Source organism: Fusarium solani, assembly GCF_023522795.1.
Source record: "Fusarium solani strain SB1 chromosome Unknown bctg00000006, whole genome shotgun sequence".
Lineage (NCBI taxonomy): Eukaryota > Fungi > Ascomycota > Sordariomycetes > Hypocreales > Nectriaceae > Fusarium > Fusarium solani.
Genome location: NW_027072151.1, coordinates 1,318,314 through 1,338,214, shown reverse-complemented (window position 1 = coordinate 1,338,214; position 19,901 = coordinate 1,318,314). Strand labels below are relative to the sequence as shown.

At 53.2% G+C, this 19,901-nt stretch overlaps 5 protein-coding genes across 5 annotated transcripts; 4 read left to right on the top strand and 1 right to left on the bottom strand.

Moving 5' to 3' along the window:
* Positions 1 to 399: 399 nt before the first annotated feature.
* On the top strand, positions 400 to 2,423 carry MRS44_010133 (uncharacterized protein; the record flags this gene model as incomplete). Its single annotated transcript, XM_065620011.1, has 4 exons — positions 400 to 1,167; positions 1,292 to 1,455; positions 1,504 to 1,778; positions 1,825 to 2,423. The coding sequence occupies 4 exons, from the start codon at positions 400 to 402 to the stop codon at positions 2,421 to 2,423; spliced, it is 1,806 nt and encodes a 601-aa protein (XP_065476200.1).
* Positions 2,424 to 2,784: 361 nt separating this feature from the next.
* Positions 2,785 to 4,747, top strand: MRS44_010132 (uncharacterized protein; the record flags this gene model as incomplete). Its single annotated transcript, XM_046273912.2, has 6 exons — positions 2,785 to 3,039; positions 3,094 to 3,170; positions 3,220 to 3,271; positions 3,321 to 3,591; positions 3,650 to 4,150; positions 4,209 to 4,747. 6 exons carry the CDS (start codon positions 2,785 to 2,787, stop codon positions 4,745 to 4,747), a joined length of 1,695 nt encoding a protein of 564 aa, XP_046131423.2.
* Positions 4,748 to 5,186: 439 nt separating this feature from the next.
* Positions 5,187 to 5,768, top strand: MRS44_010131 (uncharacterized protein; the record flags this gene model as incomplete). The annotated part of the gene is made up of 1 exon (XM_065620010.1): positions 5,187 to 5,768. The coding sequence occupies one exon, from the start codon at positions 5,187 to 5,189 to the stop codon at positions 5,766 to 5,768; it is 582 nt and encodes a 193-aa protein (XP_065476199.1).
* A 665-nt stretch (positions 5,769 to 6,433) lies between these two features.
* Positions 6,434 to 12,432, top strand: MRS44_010130 (uncharacterized protein; the record flags this gene model as incomplete). The annotated part of the gene is made up of 5 exons (XM_046276508.2): positions 6,434 to 6,668; positions 7,214 to 7,314; positions 7,365 to 7,736; positions 7,794 to 12,026; positions 12,073 to 12,432. 5 exons carry the CDS (start codon positions 6,434 to 6,436, stop codon positions 12,430 to 12,432), a joined length of 5,301 nt encoding a protein of 1,766 aa, XP_046131424.2.
* Positions 12,433 to 12,911: 479 nt separating this feature from the next.
* Positions 12,912 to 15,699, bottom strand: MRS44_010129 (uncharacterized protein; the record flags this gene model as incomplete). Its single annotated transcript, XM_046276509.2, has 2 exons — positions 12,912 to 13,033; positions 13,083 to 15,699. The coding sequence occupies 2 exons, from the start codon at positions 15,697 to 15,699 to the stop codon at positions 12,912 to 12,914; spliced, it is 2,739 nt and encodes a 912-aa protein (XP_046131425.2).
* Positions 15,700 to 19,901: the final 4,202 nt, after the last annotated feature.

Here is a 19,901-nt window from a genome sequence, read left to right as displayed (position 1 = left end):
CTCCAGGTCGAACGACCACTTAAAACTCCTTGTCTATGAATCCTTCGCGCAGTATGTGCCCAATCTAGATCTGGCAGCCAACACGCGTGTCGGCCCGCCGGACAATTGCTCGCATTCGCTTGGAGATAATCGCTCCCCGGAGTTAACTGAAATCCGAAATCCGACACATACCAAAACACTCACGTCTCCCAACGCAACAACTCGATCGATCGGCTTTCATCACACCCCCAAGCATTCCCAACTCCGAACCTCTTTTTTGCCAGACGAAGCCAGGAGATGCATGCGCGGACTTTACCAGCACACGTCCTGTCCCGCCCCCCAAAAAAACAGAAACAAGCATTGTGAAATCCCGTTCAGCCCTATCGTGCGACCGGATTTGGCGTCCGTCTATCCCAAACCATGGCACCACCTGATGTAGCCGCTGCTGGCACTCCAGCTGGGTACGGTCGAGCCTGTACAGCTTGTCAGAGGGCCAAGTGCAAGTGTATCCTGAGACCCGGAGGTCAAAACTGCGAGCGGTGCTTTCGTCTAGGCAAGTCGTGTCAACCAATGGCAACCTCGCGAAGAAGAGTTGCCAAAAAGACGACGTCTTCGAGAACGGCACAGCTCGAGGAGAAGCTCGATGATCTTGTCTCCATCCTGCGTGCAACTCAGTCTGCCAATGGTGCCCATCCACAAACTCCCCCTACCACTACTCCTGGCTCTACTACGACACATCCTCCTCCCCACAACTCTTACTGTCCCTCGTCTGTACTTCACACCCCCAGCCGTTTAGATTCGCTAGCGACTGCTGCCACTTCATCCTCGGACAACTTTTCGAGCATGCCCCATGCTTTCGGGACTGCTAGCTCAATAGAAACTCCGATGGAGTCGGCACCGCTTCCCAGCGACGACAGCTACCTGCTTCCGGAACCAACACCGGCAGAGGCAGAGGCCTATCTAGACAAGTTTCGATCTTGGCTACCGAGATTTCCCTTTATGGTCTTGCCTAAAGATCAGACAGCCGAGAACCTCCGCAAGGAGAAACCCTTTCTATGGCTGTGCATCATGAACATCACCACCACATCCCACCCTCAGCAAGTGAAGATGAAGGAGCGTGTTCGTCAAGAGGCCGCTCAGAGGGTCATTGTTGACCACGAGCGCAGCATGGATGTTCTTCTGGGACTAGTGTGTTACATTGCTTGGCAAGTTGAACTGATAGTTCCGTCTTTCAGGATGAGCTCTAACACGAAGCAGGGCCACGCTAGTCTCTGGGCCTGGCGCAAGACCCTTCATCATCACATTCTGTCAGCTAGCTGTCACATTGGTTTATGACCTCAGCTTGATGAAGGCCCCGATTGAGGAGCAGTACTTTACAATCTGCTTCAAAATGTGGGGAGGCCGGCCTCCTCCGCCCCGGCTCCGAACTCCGGAAGAGCGGAGGACCGTCGTGTCACTCTGGTTTCTGACCTCAGTGTAAGTCTCACATTGTCTTGGTTCTCGGTCCGTTGCTAACTTGGCCAGAATATCCTCCTTTGTCGGCAAGATGGACACCCTCCGTTGGAGCCCACACATGGAGGACTGCCTCGTAAACCTGGAGAGGGAAAAGGAGCATCCTTCTGACGAAGTGCTGGTCGCCTTTATCAGATACCAGCTCGTTGCCGACGAGGCACAGAAGCTTTTAGTTCGCGATGTCATGGGCGAGTCGAGCCAGGCGCCCACATATGTCTTTCGAAAGGGCCTCCTTAATAGGCTGCAGGAGATCCGTGACGGACTGTCTCCAAGCCCAGCTCCGGACAGTATGTGATATCTGCAATTTTTTTAGCGAGCTGCGCTAACAGAAAGAAGAAGTACTCGAGGCCCATTCGTTGGCGACCGAGGTCCTGGTGAACTCAGTCGGACTCTTCATGCAGACCATTCCCATGAACCAACGCATTGAAAGCATGTACTCATGCCTCAAGGCAATCAGGGCATGGTATGATGTCTTCTTTAGCATGCCACCCGAAGACCTACCAGGCGCTCCCTTTGCCCTCTATATACAGCTCTCGCAGATCCAAGTTGCCCTATACCGGCTCACAACCTCAGAGGATCCCGCCTGGGACAAGGATCTAGTTCGAAACACGGCCGACTTACTCGTGCTGCTCGACCAGGTCATCGAATTGTTCACGCGATTGGATACGATATATCCTCTGAGGGCGATGATGGATGAGGATTCGTTGTTCACCAAAGGAGCCATGATCATACGCAACATCCGCTCTTCGTGGGAACCTATTCTGTCGCGACATCTGGGAAGCACGCCATCATCCTCGAGTCAAGTAGTCCCCAGTCGAGCAAGAATGACACCAAATCCGGCCCAGACCTTTATGAATCTTCCAGACCCGAATCTTCTCGACTTCGGGGACATAACATGGATGTCGGACGTCTTTGGGCCGTGGGAGATGTGAGGACATGTCAGCACATGGGGATCGGGACTTTAAAAGAGCACCGAACCCGGCAGGAATGTCTCAGAGGGGTGTTATTTGCCGCGATACCACCCACACTTGGGACCGGGGTTCAAACGGAATCCTCAATTCCGGTCCGCACTCCACACCGGCGTCAACACCACTATGCGGCCCCGATGCTCGGATCAGGAGGCTCCCCCAGCCCTACCAAAATCCTGGTAATGATCTCGGAGATAATTTATCTGCCTGAAATGGCGAACCATTCAAATATGTCGGGTTCCCGGCTTACCTCCAAGGTCCGCCACCTCTTGTCACTTCACTTACATCTTGACACTTGAGTCAAGTCATTGCATGTCTTGCCGAAATGACTACGACAATCACCGAAAAGTTGCAGGAAGAACTTGGTGGCAGTACTGCCGGCCACGAAAAGACCGACTCTCAATCCGATGCCCCTACGCTACATGAGCCAGACCAAGATGGTGTTGACAGGGCCCCTGGAGATGGCACGCCAAAGGACGAGGAAAAGGAGTGGGTGGGAGGATGGAAGCTCGCGAGTTTGATGATTTCCATTACTCTTGCTGCTTTCCTGATGCTCTTGGACATGTCTATCATTGTTACTGTAAGTGGCCGGTTTGTTGTGATACATCGTGTACTTGACCTAACCCGAATACAGGCAATCCCTCAAATCACGTCCGATTTCCACTCGTTACAAGACATAGGATGGTATGGCAGTTCATACAATCTTGCCAGGTACGTATATTCTTTCTGGAAATCGATGACTATAGCTAACTTATAATAGCGCTGCTCTACAACCCCTTTCTGGCAAACTATACACATACTTCAACACAAGGGTAAGCAGGTCACCACCCAGCAACTCGTGCGATACCTAACAGTCTGTAGTGGCTCTTCCTGGGCTTCTTGTTCCTCTTCGAACTAGGGTGTCTTATTTGCGGCGTCGCCCAAAATTCCATCACGTTGATCATGGGACGAACCATTGCCGGCATTGGCAGCTCGGGAATCCAAAACGGAGCACTCACCATGATTGCGGCCTCGGTCCCTCTGCATAAGCGCCCTGCTTTGGTAGGAATCCTTATGGCTGGTGCTCAACTTGGCTTGGTTATTGGACCCTTGCTTGGAGGAGCCTTTACCGAGTACACAACTTGGCGATGGTGTAAGTGTCTCCAGGTGAACTTGCCAGCATGGAAGTGACGTTCTGACTTGTTCTCCAGGCTTCTACATCAACCTTCCGATCGGCGCCGTCTGCACTGCTCTCATCTTGTTCGTCCATGTTCCTGATCGTCGAGTCCGAACCACCGATACGGCCCGCCAGATCATCACCTCCAAGCTCGATCTCACCGGCTTCGTCCTCTTCGCCCCCTTTACCGTCATGTTCCTGCTTGCCCTCCAATGGGGCGGCATCGACTACTCCTGGGACTCTGCTACTATCATCGGGCTATTTTGCGGCGGGGGTGCTCTCTTGGCCATCTTCATGTACTGGGAGTACCGGGTTGGCGATGGCGCAATGATTCCTATCCCCGTCATTCGGACGAGGCAGGTCTGGACTGCGTGTCTGACACAGCTGTTTCTCTTCTCCACCATCATTGTGGCTTCGTACTATATGCCCATCTACTTCCAGTCCATCAAGGAGGCGACGCCGTTCGAAAGTGGTGTCGATATGCTTCCCAGTATCCTTAGCCAGCTGGCAGCTGCTATCTCCAGTGGTTTGCTTGGTGAGCTACCTGCCTCCCTTCAAGATAACGTGAATGTACCTAGCTAACACATCAGTAGCTCAGAAAGTTGGATACTATCTGCCCTTTGCTACCACGAGTGCAGTACTCTCCGCTGTCGCCAATGGACTGTTCAGCACCATGGGACCCCATACTCGAACCGCCACTTGGGCCGGTTACCAAATCCTGGCTGGTTTTGCTCGCGGATTGGGCATGCAGATGTCCATCATCGCAGTGCAAGCTCACACAAGCCCCGAGATGACCTCAGTCGCGACCGCGGTTCTGATCTTTGCCCAGACCTTTGGCGGAGCCATCTTTGTCTCCATCGCCAACGTCATCTTCAACAACAAGCTCCACGATGAGCTCGTCTCACGGCTTCCAAACCTCGACGTAGATAAAATCATTAACGCGGGTGCGTCTGGTGTTCGACAGGCTGTGTCAACAAAGGATCTCCCCGAGGCATTGATGTCTTACTCCAATGCTGTGAATGCAACATTTTACCTCGCTGTGGCAGCGTCTTGTGCCATGTTCTTTACTTCGTTTGGTATTGGATGGAAGGATATTCGGAAGAAGGCCCCTGCAAAGGCGGGAGATGCTTAGATATTTAGTAATTTTTCTTGTATCATTTGGGATCATTTTGGGTATTCATCGCGAGCACAGGCTGCTTCTCGCATTACTTTAACATTGATAAATGGCGTTGGCTTGGAGGCGGATTGACAATCCCAACTTTAGAACAACCTACAAATACTTTAGATAATATCATAGGATGTAAGTTAATAATGCAGGACATTATGCCTCATACTTTTGTTGCTTTGGGACTTCATTTCGTGATATTTGCCTCTGGTTTATCTCAAGGCGCATGAAGTGATTCTGTCGGTACAGGGTAAGTAGCCCTCAAACAAAGCTTCGTTGATGCACATGTTTGCAGGCCACTCATACATCTTCATCTCCAGTCAACATCACGCAAACATCCTCTTCTTCCATCTCATCTACCAGGATATTTGAATATTTGTCTAGATCTCCGCTTGAAGTTGCTACCATGAACCGACCAAACAGACCTCGCAACCGCCAACCTCGCCCACCCCGGCAAAACCAGAACCAGAACAGGCAGGGCCAGAACAACCAGCGAGGGTCATCATCTCGGGCACCAGCAACACCACAGCAAGCAGCCGGCACAGTCCCAACTGTCCAACAAGTCGTTCCCGGCGCATCTGTATTCATCATTTTGAAAGAGGACCAACCGACAGGCGAGGAGACACAGGGCATAGTACAGGACATCCTCACGAGAGGCAATCACCCGCGGGGCATAAAAGTGCGTCTGCGCGACGGCCAAGTGGGCAGGGTGCAGCGGATGGGCAATAGTTCAGCCGCAGCGGAGGACACTGGAGCAAAGGCAACGCCGTCTTCAAGGTTCACGATGCGGTATACCGACGTGCGGAGGGATGACGAGTTTGCGTCGGAGCCGCCGCCGAGAAGCTTGGCGGATTTCATGCCAGACTTGGATGAGAGGCTAGGGACTGCGCCCAGTGGTGTCGAGGCCGTCAAGTGTCCGTTTTGTGAGGACTTTGAGGGGGATGAGACGGCTGTTACGGTTCACATTGACCGTGAACATTTGTCATGAGTTGGGGCTCTTACAATCTGTTGCAATCTGGATGAACCGTGTCTTCTTGAAAGGAGAGTGATGTCTGGATTTTGAGCTTATGGACTGTGAATAGTCAGACGGCTACGAAAACAAGCACTGAGAACAGTTGCTGAGGCTTTTAGGCGAATGTGGCTGAGACAGACAGCTGTGTTTCAGCAGGATGACTCGGCATTTCATTGTCTTTGTCGACTGAGGCTTGGTGAATGAGTGTCGTTGTCGCGTGCAGCTCTTGAATGGGGAAAAGTGGCTGGTTGATGAAGCATGGATGAGCCACATGGAGCTTTGTTGGACAAACATCTACTTTGTTGATGAATCATGTTGATTGCGTTGCTTGCTCCGTCGGCGGTGAACGAAGGAATTCAGCTGACCAATTGGGTCCAGCTCTTAACGGTGAATCTCCTGGTCTTGATGTATGGACGGATTTCCCCTATTGGAGATTGGTGACGGGCTGTTCAATAGTTTCCAGCTTCTTAAAGTGCAGCCTGGAGCTTCTCAGGAGCTGCACTTTATGCATGTGGATGACGTCGCATGTTAATTAGCACAGTGATTCACTGTAGACCATGTGCTCTGTACCCTGAGAAATACTGTGAATACCTCTCAAGGTTAATGGTATGGATTAAACTCATCCAATTGCTTCAACAATCATGCATTTGGCTGTTCTCCTGGGCCTCAACTCTTGTCTTCGCACCCACGTCACTGCCTATTTTAAGCCTCCCCCTTTTCGCCAGCATCTCGAGAGCAAGGTCAATCTCGCCCGGAGCGGAACATTGTGGCTTCCCGTGGAAATCATTGGCTCATCTCCTGAAATAAGCTGTCAGCAGCTGACGGCCAGTGGAGGCCAGGTTGCCAGGCACGAGCACCAAAACTGCCCTAGCGAGGGTACGTACCTTGTGGGTCCCCTTTCACTGTGAGCCTGCAGCCCAAGTGGAAGACCAAGGCTAGCACCTGCCCTGGACGGTCCGTCGCCTTTGAACCTGCCCCCGGCCGAGAACAGAACAGGTAACGTAACCCAAAAAGTGACGGGACCTCCTACTGTGCTTGCTTGCTTTCTCCTTTCCTACCAAACAAACCCTCCATCTCCATCTCTCCTCCTCCCCGCCACGACGACGACGACATCGCCTGCATCATCACCGGCAGCTGACGGATAATCGCGAATCTCACGTCGTCATTCTTTCTTTTCTTATCGATCCTTTTCGCCTCGCGCCTGCGCCCTTTGTGCTTTCCTCGATCGCCTCGTGCATCCATCCGCTCCGCCCGTGCCACGCGGCGCATGGAAGCTTCTACATCGACCTTTGAAGGACGCTCCCACGCAATCGCTGGCAGTCGATCCGAGATCGACTCCAACTCATCGCCGACCCTTTCCTTTGTCCCCAGTCGAGCTTAGGAGTATCGATTTGACGACGGTCCCTTTTACCTGATAATAGGCCATACCGGCATCATGGCGCCCCTACCCATCAAGTTTCAGGAGCTTGTCCAGCTCGCCAACGTCGGCGTGGACACCCAGAGCATCGGCTTCAACTCCTGCGTACGTTTCTGCATCGGCGCCTAACCGACCATGAGCTAACCCCGAGCTAGACACTCGAGTCCGACTCGTACGTCTGCGTGCGAGAAAAGAAGAGCGAGGCCGCCCAACCCGAAGTTGTTATTATCGAGCTCAAGAATGGTAACAACGTTACTCGTCGGCCGATCAAGGCCGACAGTGCCATCATGCACTGGAACCGACAAGTCATTGCCCTCAAGGCTCAGTCTAGGACACTCCAGATCTTTGATCTCGAGCAGAAGAAGAAGCTCAAGTCGTGTACCATGAACGAGGATGTTCAGTTCTGGAAGTGGATCAGCGAGAACGAGCTTGGTCTCGTCACAACGTCCAGCGTTTACCACTGGAACGTCTATGACGCTGGCCAGGACGCTCCTGTCAAGGTCTTTGAGCGTAATGCCAACCTCAACGTGAGCTGCCTTCTGCTACTCTGACGTGTTATCCAGGTTCTAACCGTGACAATACAGGGCTGCCAGATCATCAACTACCGAGTCAACACCGACGGCAAGTGGATGGTCGTTGTTGGTATTTCATCGCAGCAAGGCCGCGTGGTCGGTGCCATGCAACTCTACTCTAAGGACCGAGGAATCAGCCAGGCCATCGAGGGTCATGCTGCTGCCTTTGGCACCCTGCGATTGGAGGGTGCTCCCCAAGACACCAAGCTTTTTAGTTTTGCTGTGCGGACAGCAACTGGCGCCAAGCTGCACATCGTCGAGGTCGATCACGCCGAGTCGAACCCAGTCTTCCAGAAGAAGGCTGTCGACATGTTCTTCCCCCCGGAAGCCACCAGCGATTTCCCCGTCGCCCTTCAGATCTCCCAGAAGTACGGTGTCGTTTACATGGTCACCAAGTACGGTTTCATCCACCTTTACGACCTTGAGACTGCCTCGTGCATCTTCATGAACCGAATCTCGAGCGAGACCATCTTCACAACATGCACCGACAACGACTCCTCAGGCATCGTCGGTATCAACCGAAAGGGTCAAGTCCTTTTCGTTACCATCGACGACACCAACGTCATCCCTTACCTCCTTCAGAACCCTGCCAACACCGAGATGGCCATCAAGATGGCCTCAAGAGCTGGCCTTCCTGGCGCTGATAACCTCTATGCTCGTCAGTTCGAGCAGCTCTTCAACTCTGGCAACTACCTGGAGGCTGCCAAGATTGCTGCCAACTCGCCCCGAGGCTTCCTGCGAACCGCCGAGACGATAGAGAAGTTCAAGCGTCTGCCTGCTCAGCCCGGTCAGATGGCCTTCACCCTTCAATACTTTGGAATGCTTCTCGACAAGGGTGCCCTGAACAGACATGAGACTATTGAGCTGGCCCAGCCTGTTCTCCAGCAGAACCGCAAGCACCTGCTTGAGAAGTGGTTGAAGGAGGGCAAGCTGGACTGCTCCGAGCAGCTCGGTGACATGGTTCGCCCCTACGATGTTGGCATGGCCCTCACCATTTACCTGAAGGCCGATGTTCCTCAGAAGGTTGTTGCTGGTTTCGCTGAGACTGGCCAATTCGACAAGATTCTCCCCTACTCGGCCCAGACTGGCTACCAGCCTGATTACATCCAGCTCCTTCAGCACATCACCCGTGTCAACCCTGAGAAGGGTGCCGAGTTCGCTAGCGCTTTGGCCAACAGCGAGCAAGGTCCCTTGGTCGACCTTGAGCGCGTGTGCGACATCTTCCAGGGTCAGGGTCTGATCCAGCAGGCCACTGCCTTCCTGCTCGATGCTCTCAAGGAGAACAAGCCTGAGCATGCTCGCCTCCAGACTCGCCTTCTGGAGATGAACCTGATGCATGCTCCTCAGGTTGCTGAGGCCATCCTGGGCAACGAGATGTTCACCCATTTCGACAAGTCTCGCATTGCCCAGCTCTGCGAGCAGGCCAACCTCCCCCAGAAGGCCCTCGAGCTCTACGAGGATCCTGAGTCTATCAAGCGGGTTATTGTCAACATTCCTGGTTCTCCCAACTTCAACCCTGAGTGGCTGACAACCTTCTTTGGCAAGCTCTCTGTTGAGCAGTCTCTGGACTGCCTCGACGCCATGATGAAGAGCAACATCCGCCAGAACCTGCAGTCTGTTGTGACCATCGCCACTAAGTATTCCGATCTTCTCGGGGCCGTTCGTCTGATCGACCTCTTTGAGAAGTACAAGACAGCTGAGGGTCTCTTCTACTATCTTGGTAGCGTCGTGAATCTGTCAGAAGACCCCGATGTGCACTTCAAGTACATTGAGGCTGCCACTAAGATGGGCCAGTTCAACGAGGTCGAGCGGTTGTGTCGCGATAGCAACGTGTACAACCCTGAGAAGGTGAAGAACTTCCTCAAGGAGGCTAAGCTCCCCGAGCAGCTTCCTCTGATCATTGTCTGCGACCGCTTCAACTTCGTCCATGACCTGATTCTGTACCTCTATCAGAACCAGCAGTTCCAGGCCATTGAGTCGTATGTTCAGCGTGTCAACCCTGGTCGAACTCCCGAGGTTATTGGCGGTTTGTTGGATGTCGACTGTGACGAGAACATTATCAAGCAGCTGTTGACTACTGTTAATGCCCAGTCGATCAGCATTGACCAGTTGGTTTCCGAGGTCGAGACACGAAACCGACTCAAGCTTCTGTTGCCCTTCCTCGAGGCTACCCTCCAGGCTGGCAACACGCAGCAGGCCGTGTTCAACGCCCTTGCCAAGATCTACATCGACTCCAACAACAACCCCGAGAAGTTCCTCAAGGAGAACGACCAGTACGATACCCTCACTGTTGGAAAGTACTGCGAGAAGCGAGACCCCAACCTGGCCTACATTGCCTACTCTAAGGGCCAGAATGATCTGGAGCTCGTCAACATCACCAATGAGAACTCCATGTACAGGGCTCAGGCTCGATACCTGCTTGAGCGTTCTGACAACCAGCTTTGGGGATTTGTGTTGAGCGAGAACAACATCCATCGCCGCTCTGTCGTCGACCAGGTCACTGCCACGGCTGTTCCTGAGGCCAACGACCCTGCCAAGGTGTCCGTGGCTGTGTCTGCCTTCCTTGAGAACGATCTTCCCCTCGAGCTTATTGAGCTTCTCGAGAAGATTGTTCTGGAGCCCTCACCTTTCAGTGACAATGAGAACCTTCAGAACCTGCTTCTGTTCACCGCTGCCAAGGCTGACAAGGCTCGTGTGATGGACTACATCCACAAGCTCGACAACTACAACGCCGACGATATTGCCGCCTCGTGCATTGAGGTCGGTCTGTTTGAGGAGGCTTTTGAGATTTATAAGAAGGCCGACAACAAGTCTGCCGCCGTCGATGTCCTGATTGACCACGTTGTCAGCATTGACCGTGCTCAGGCTTATAGTGAGGAGGTTGACCTGCCCGAGGTCTGGAGCAAGGTTGCCAAGGCTCAGCTTGATGGTCTTCGAGTCGCCGACGGTATTGAGTCCTACATCAAGGCCGAGGACCCCAGGAACTACCTTGAGGTCATTGAGATTGCCACTCACGCTGGCAAGAACGAGGAGCTCGTCAAGTATCTCCGCATGACTCGCAAGACTCTCCGTGAGCCTGCCATCGACACAGCTCTTGCTTTCTGCTATGCCCGCCTCGACCAGCTCAGCGAGCTCGAGGACTTCCTCCGAGGCACCAATGTCGCCAACATCGAGGAGTCTGGTGACAAGGCTTACGAGGAGGGTCTCTACGAGGCCTCCAAGATCTTTTACACCAGCATTTCCAACTGGGCCAAGCTGGCCACCACCCTGGTCCACCTCAGCGACTACCAGGCTGCTGTTGAGTGCGCCCGCAAGGCCAACAACATCAAGGTGTGGAAGCAGGTGCACGAGGCTTGTGTGGAGAAGAAGGAGTTCCGATTGGCTCAGATCTGCGGTCTCAACCTGATTGTCGACGCTGAGCAGCTCCAGACTCTGGTTAAGGAGTACGAGCGCAACGGCTACTTCGATGAGCTCATCAGCCTTCTCGAGCAGGGTCTTGGCCTTGAGCGTGCTCACATGGGCATGTTCACTGAGCTGGGTATTGCTCTCTCCAGGTACCACCCCGACCGCCTCATGGAGCACATCAAGATCTTCTGGTCTCGCATGAACATGCCCAAGATGATCAAGGCCTGTGAGGAGGCAAACCTCTGGCCTGAGCTGGTCTTCTGTTACTACCACTACGACGAGTTCGACAACGCCGCTCTTGCTGTCATTGAGCGGCCCGAGAACTCTTGGGATCACCAGCAGTTCAAGGAGATCGTCGTCAAGGTTGCCAACCTGGAGATCTACTACCGCGCTATTAAGTTTTACGTGGAGCAGCACCCCTCTCTGCTCACCGATCTCCTGGCCACCCTCACTCCTCGCATCGATGTCAACCGTGTCGTCAAGATCTTCCAGAAGAACGATGACCTTCCTCTCATCAAGCCTTTCCTGCTGAACGTGCAGTCACAAAACAAGCGTGTGGTGAACGAGGCTGTCAACGACCTTCTCATCGAGGAGGAGGATTACAAGACTCTTCGCGACTCTGTCCAGAACTACGACAACTACGATGCCACTGAGCTGGCCAACCGTCTAGAGAAGCACGACTTGATATTCTTCCGCCAGATCGCTGCCAGCATCTACCGCAAGAACAAGCGCTGGGAGAAGTCGATTGCTCTGTCCAAGCAGGACAAGCTCTACAAGGATGCCATCGAGACTGCTGCTCTGTCCGCCAAGATCGATATCGTCAGCGACCTCGTTCAATACGTAAGTTTCTCACTCAACTGTTAGAGATCCACACTAACAACTCTAGTTTGTCGACATTGGCCACCGCGAATGCTACACTGGCATGCTCTACGCCTGCAATGAGCTCATCCGACCTGACCTCGTCCTTGAGCTCTCTTGGCGCCACGGCCTCATGGACTTCTCCATGCCTTACATGATCAACCTTCTCTGTCAACAGACCAAGGAGCTCGCCACTCTCAAGGCTGACAACGAGGCCCGCAAGGCCAAGGAGAAGGAGCAGGAGAAGACGGAAGACAACACCCCCATCCTGGGCGCTTCTCGACTCATGATCACTGCTGGCCCTACCGGCATGGGCTCCAGCCCCTCGCCTGCGCCTTACGGTCAAGCCAACGGCTTCGCACCGCAGCCCACCGGCTACGGCTACTAGACGCAGGTACCGGTGTGGCCTTGGCTTCCCACCTACAACATGCCAGTTTTTGCGCCTCTTGGTGGTCAAGGCCATCAGCGAAAGGCCTCGCAAGCATCACAATATGAGGGCTTGCGCGACCCTAGGGGATTCAGATAATAGTTCGGACTCGTGATCCTGTAATCATAGTTGGCCTCTACTGCGAGACGTGAGTGAGGCGTTTGGAGGAGAATTTGAGCGCATGGGACTCAAGGATCTGCGGTAGACTTGAGGATGTTTTTTCGGCATTAACTAAATCTTGCAGTCGGGGACACATATCCGTGCTGCTGTATGTTGTATGATAGTACATTGATTTTTCCTAGTTTGCTACTTGACTGTACCTTATCCAATTCCGTGACAACGCCGTGATACTATAATAATTACAAGTACGCTATACGAGCGAGGCTCCAAATCATTCAAATGTCAAAAAGCCCGTTATTCGAGCACACGCTGGAACAGTTCTAAACCAATGCCTGGGGGACCATATGACGCTTCTCCTTCTCGACTGGGTCCTTGTGTGGCTGAGGATTCGAGACCTTGAGCCACTCGCCGTTGAAGGCGTTGATGAGCCAGTTTCGGAGTTCTAGAAGCCATTAGACATCTGCTGAAGGAGACTTTAAACGGGGACTTACTATCGTAAACAATGCGGTTGCCATTGTGGAAATAAATGCTATGATCACTGTCTGGGAAAACATGAACATCATAGTTCTCAACGCCCGCCAGATCAAGGTCATCAAGCAGGGTGAGCGAGTTCTGGAAGTGGACATTGTCATCTGCAACACCATGCATGAGGAGGAAGCGCTTGTTCTGCCCGAGGGCGGTGGCGTTGGCGACCTTGGACAGGTCGTAGCCATCGGGGTTGTCTTGGGGCGTGCGCATGTATCGCTCCGTGTAGATGCTGTCGTAGAAGCGCCAATCCGTAACAGGGGCAACGGCCATGCCGTAGCTGAAAGTGCGGCCGGCATCCTGCTCAAGGGTCTTGAGAGTGGTGAAGCCGCCGTAGGACCAGCCCCAGATGGCAAGGCGCTCGGCGTCGACGTAGGGCCGGGACGCAAAGGACGCGGCGGCGGCGATGTGGTCGTGAGACTCGTGGACACCGAGCATGGAGCGGACCGTGACGCGGTGCTTGCGGCCGAGGAAGCCAGTGCCACGGGGATCCACGGTGATGACTAGGTAGCCCAGGGCAGCGGCGACATAGGCCTGGAAGTCGACGGCGAAGCGCTTGGTGACGGACTGGGAGCCCGGGCCCGAGTACTGGTGGAAGAGGACGGGGTACTGCTTCTTAGCATCGAAGTGAGGCGGGCGGCGCTCAACGTAGTTGACCTTGACACCGTCGTCTAGATCCAAGGTGCCGTACTTGAGGATGGGGAGCTCGTGGCGGCGGGCGCGATCGGCGAGCTCGGCGTTGTCCTCGATGATGCGCTCGTACGAAGAGGCGCTCACCGGCGTAGAGATGACCTTTTGTGTAGGAACCTTGGGGCCGCGGTAAGATAGGAAGACGAAGCCGGCTCCCTTGGAGAAGGAGGCGTCATAGTAGGCCTCGGTCTTGGGGTCCGTCAAGGCCTGGAGGTCGCTGCCGTCGAGCTTGACTGAGTAGACGTGACGCTGAATGGAGGACTCCTTTGCGGCGATGAAGTAGACAAGGTTGTTTGCGAGATCTACAGCCGAGGGTGCGTCGTCAACCTCCCAGTTGCCCTTTGTGAGCATGATGGGCTCCGAGTTGTCAAGCGGCGTGAAGTAGGCAAGATGATCGTATCCCTCGTGAATGACAGAGTCGACGTATCCATCGTGTTCACGGCCATTCTTAGGATCGGCAGGGATGTAGGCCATCTTGTGAGAGATCTCGAACCAACCGCCGTCAATCTCATCGACGTTGATGGTGTTGATAGTCTTGCCCTTGCGAGAAGGAACGTCTACGAGGACAACCTTGAGAATGTCGCTGACACGGTTGGTCTGCTTGACAATGGCCTTGTCACCAGCCCAGAGGAGGTTGTTAATGATGCGGTCATCATCAGCAAAGGCGCCGTCAATCTCGACAGAGAAAGTATCCTTCTTGCCAATATCGTAAAACTGAAGATCCACGACCGGGTTATGGGCGCCGGCCTTGGGGTACTTGATCTGCTCCACCTCGGGATACGCCTCCTCGCCCTCCTCAGGGGTTGTGCCACTGGGGCGCTCAATGAAGAACTGAACGGGATACTCGGGGACGCCCGTCTCGTTGGTGCGGAGGAAGGCCAGGTACTTGCCGTCGTCGGACCACCAGGTAGCGCTGCGTCCGCTGAAGACTTCCTCCTCATACACCCAGTCAGGAATACCGTAAAAGTACTCGGGGCCGCCGTCCTTGGTGATCTGAGTAACGTCCTTGTCACCTGTCAGACGGCGGATGTAGAGGTTGTTCTCCCTGGTGAAGGAGACGGCGTCGCTCTTGGGGCTCCATGAAGCTAGCTGGATTCTGGCATCGACTTGGTCCGGGACGAGAGGCTCAGCCTCTTGGGTCTCAACATCGAGGACAAAGTAGATGGCGCTAAAAGAGTGTCGCCAGTTCTTCTTCCGGGAGACACCGAGGAGGACCTTTGTCAGGTCTGGGCTGGGTTCAGACCACTGAGGGGAGTACTGCTTGCCGTTGTATTCAAAAAAGGGGTTCTCCATGAGAGTGCGCGAGTTGGAAGCCTTGGTCTTTGCGTCATCGCGCGTCGCGACATTCTTGTCACTGCGAATATCCTCCACAACGATATAGGGCTTGTTACTGGCCCCGACCTCGAGAAGCAGGCCGTCCTCTCCCTTGGGGCCGGCAATCCAGCTAATGCTGTGGTACTTTGGCGACCAGGTACCATCGAAAAGCTGGTCCATGGAAAGGGACTTGCCCGAGCCGCGCGAATTGGCATCCGGATCGTGCTCGGTGTCACTCTCGTGATGGTATGAACCCGATGCGATAAAGATGCCGAGACCGGCGAGCCATCCGCCGATAAAGACAACAGCAACGATGATCAGAATCCGGCGCAATCCTCTGTCCATGGGCTCACGGTGAAGCGAAGCCCCAGGACCGAGGAACGGACCCGTCTCAAGGTCATCATCGTCCCTAAGGGGATCCTCATCGTCGAGGGCGCGAGGGTCCTTCTCCTTGTCCTTGTCGGCGTCCATCTCTGTCTTTTCCTGTATTCTCTCAAATACGAGACTCGTAGTGGAAACCGAGGAAAGCGAATCGTCCGAGTAGCGACGGTCGCCCTCGGGGGATAATGCGGATGACATTGCTCAAAGGGTGGTTTTGTTGATCAACGTGATGTGTGACACGCGGCTGTGGAGGGATCGGAATCGAGTATTGCGTAGCTACCGGCGCGGGTGCTGGAGCATATTGCCGAGGGAAGGCGGGAATGAACGTTGGTAGGAGGAAAAAAACGATCGGCTACAGACAAAACGGTTCGAGTAGCCTGTCTGTCTGTCTGTGAAAGCAAAGGAAGGACAACAAAATGAGGCGCTGATTTCGAACTCTATCGGGGAGTCAATAGCTGATGCGAGGGGGTCGTCAATCAATACAGGGAGCTCGTGCTTGGTTGCTCTCTTTGGGGAAAGCTCATGATGACATAAGCCACCTACGGCACGCACGCGCGGCGGCGCTTATTGAAATGACTGATTTGAACAAAGGCCGATTCTTGGCTTGCGGGTTCTAGAGGAGATTAATTACGCACTTGTTTTTATTAATTGACGCCTTCTTCTTGCTCTAGCTAGGTCAATCACTGTAGCGTGGCTCGTACTAGATGCTCTCTGGGTATCTGTCATATCCGTAGCCCCATAGCTTCCCCCGGGTTAGACCCGCTCTGTAACCCGGCGTTCGGCTCCGACCCGGCCCCGCCCCGGCCACCCTCTCTCTGACGTTCTCTCTGAGTGTGTGTGTAAATGTATGCGAAGAGTAAGGAGAAGAAGATACTCAATGGCAGTACATTGGATCACTTCTCCCTCGAGAGTAACCCAGCCGCAAACTGTAGGTTGATCACCGTGCCCGCCGGCTGAGCTGCTTGACTCTCATGGCGATTTTGGTAACAGCCAGCATGGTTGAGCCGAACCAACTCCCTTGAGACCATGTACAATGACTCGAATACGGGTATATATAGCTGGACAATACTGACGAAAGATGAAAAAAAAAAAGACTCAAAACAAAAACCGAGGAAAGAGGAATATATTCGCGAACAACAAGTTAGCGAAACAAGCCGGCGAAAGCAAGTCCGTGGAACATGACCGAAGTAGAACAGGCCCGCCCTGACACAACCACCACGACACCTCGGTGCTTATCCGCTGGTCCAGGCATTCGGGATAATTATCCTACGAAGAACCTGTACCTCGATCCTTCGGTGATGTGTTCGTTGTCGATACTATTAACCCCCCTCTGTTCGTTTCCAGCGATGACCTACCGCTGTGAATGTGCGGTATGAGGAGTGGGGGAGTGCTGGTGGTATATATACTGTATTCTCTTAGTCCGTTGGCTGCTCGTCTAAACTTGACAGGCTGTTCGGCCTGACACTCTGAAGCTGCCCAGATGCTCAAAACCGAGAGTCGATCGCCCCAGACAGTCGACTCGAGGCTCCAGGTCTGTTGGCTGTTGGCCAGGGGGGCAGTTTGGGGGCTGGGCATAAAATCCCTTCGGGGGCTCCAGTGACGCATCGTCTGGGGAACCATAGCTGTGGCTTGGCGAGATCTTCTTCCTCCCTGGAGAGGATGATTAACCGTAGTGTGCTGTTGATTGGTCCTGTATTCAAATGTCTTTCACAGCAAGAACTCTGTGAATTTCTTCCACGTAACAGCGGCGGCCAACCCATGAAAACGGGTAGGGGGATGCTTGGTGTTGAGCGCAATGCTCGACCCCCTCCTCTCTTAGGATCCTCGTATATATTGACCGCAGCACCCATACTCTTCATCGCTGAAGTGATCATCATTTGATAGGGACATGCTCGTGATATTGATTGCCCATCTTGGCCTTGGTGGCTCCAGCAACGTGTGTCTCCCTGTGCCAGCAGTCGTCGGAGTGAGGCCCAAAAATGCTTTACCCCCTTGGCGTTTGCAAAAAAAGTAGGAGCTTCGTCGTATATAGAAATCATGAATGCTTTTCGGATATCGGGTTCCCATATCTTCTCGTGGCAGCTTAGCACCTATTTAGGCCCACCTGCTCCTTTATATAGGAGGACCTTGGGCTGCCCATGGCATATATAATGACGGGTGTGGTAGAGTTTGGTCATGGCTATGATGAACCGCGTAGGGAATAGTTGGTTAATTGAAAAGAGACCTGCACTGAAGTGAATAGATCTGTATGCATGTCTCGTTTCATGGTCTCCCAGGTCTCGTATCTGAGCGAGGAGCAAAACCAAGGTAAGAATATATTAAGGGAGTATATAGCTTTGTAGTGGATTGGACTGGTGAGATTCAGGAAGGAGTGACAGACATTACATGCGAACATCCTTGGGGGTTTATAGTGAAAAGAAATGCTGCCATTGATTTATTTGGCCCTTGGAAGTTTTGGAATGTTTCTACTATCACCATGTTTCCTATCATGTGGTCAAAAAGAGACCAAAGGCGGGACAAACACTACACGTCAAAGCAAGTGAGTGCAGAGACCAAGCAGATGCACGCCCAAACCCAACTCTTAGAGTTTCCATAGTCATGAGAATTGCAGCAGAAGGCAGCCACAGACAATAACCCAAGAGAGAATTGTGAGTGTATGACCTACCACCGAAGCTGGGCAATGAGGCGACAGAGAGATGGGAGTCTACCCTGCAACATGAAGACCACTGCTGGCCGTGGGCTAGAGCGCTTTCTTTCTCTCAAAGGCAAGAGAGTCCTGAGCGTAGCATCAACGAGCACAACCTTACACAAATTCAGAATCAACACCAATTCCGCATAAGCATCAAGGCCATGCACCCAGGGGGACATCGATTGGCAATCATGTTGGGCATCAAATTTCGCCTCAAACTTCCCGAAATAGACGTCTCTCCCAACCTCCGTATGCACTCGCCCTTTTCTTGAAACATTCTGATGCTTGGACATGCAGTCTTTCCCGTGTGGAAGTGGTCGTGTGATAGCATTTCCAAGGCGGCATCCATCAAACTGAGAGCATTCGTTGGCTTCAGCTAAGATGCTGACGCAATTTGACCTATTCGGACTGGCGGTGAGTGAGCTACGAAGCAACAAATAGATTAATGTCCAATCTCTTCGAAAATTGCCTCTTCATTTGACGGAGATGATGACGGATGGCATGCGCAGCGCCGGCGGTGAATCGTCAAACTGACAAATAACAGGCCTTGCTTGACGAGGATGGTCCAGCGTGACCGGAAGAGTCCTTTCCTGTCGGAAGTCGCGGGATACTTCATGACGAATTCTTCGGGATATGACATGTGAAACGGATAAAATCAAGGCAGTGAGGCCATCACCAGCCAGCTGGCACGGATAGGAGCATGTAAGTGGAGACGGGATATCTGTGGCGAAGCAAGTAGCAACACGCAAGGGCTGTATAACAAGCAAACAACACACAAATACCCAATCAACCTGAGCTGACAATTGCCGAGACGCACGGGAGCTAATGACGGCACGGGAGGAGGGTTTCAAGATATCTTGGTTAGCCCCCCAATCAGAGTCTGAGGAGTTGTTGAGCAAGGCCACATTTTAGGCGGCCTGCATCGAAGACGGGAAAGGGAGGTTGGATTTTCAGTCAGCAACTTGCAAGGCGAACAGGCGCTCACCGACTGATCGATCGATTGGCCATGGAGCTCGTCAGGTCGAGGAGTGATTTTCTTAGGCCAAGTTTGGCTATATATACCCATCCTCTGTCCCCCCCAAACTTCTGATTCTTTCGACAACCAACTCTATATATACACACAATCTTTTGACTAGTGTCTACACACACACCCACTCTCCCATGACACAACACGTGTTTCTGTCTTCTCTTCTCTGGAAACTTGCGGATGTCGTGGCCGTTCACATCCAGCCCCTGCCTCCCCGAGGACCAGTTTCGGACTCGTTCCCAGCGCCTCAGGCGACGGATGCCTACGCTTCATGCTGACCGTGTATGCCTGGGAGGGACCCGCTGCGATGCGCACTAGAGTAAGTGAACTTGATGGTCCTGGACTCTTTCATTTGGCTGACATCTTTGGCTTGCCAGGTTTGCCGCCTTTAACGATCGGACGACCAACAGCCCAGACAACCTGACTGCCCCTCTTCGGCTCTCTGGGGGAAGTTGGGGCATCACTCTTCTACCTGACCGTGGTCTTTGACAGCATGCCCGGCAAAGCACAGGATCTACTCATCCTACGGTAAACATTTCTACACCACCGCTCTATCTCGCCACAAGAAGGAGTGTGTGCAATGTCATCTCTCCTCATAACAACAACCATTCACTGCTCTTGGGTCTCGTGTATCGGCTCTCGAACTTGTGTTGCATGAGCCCTTAAGAACACACAGTGGTTCGC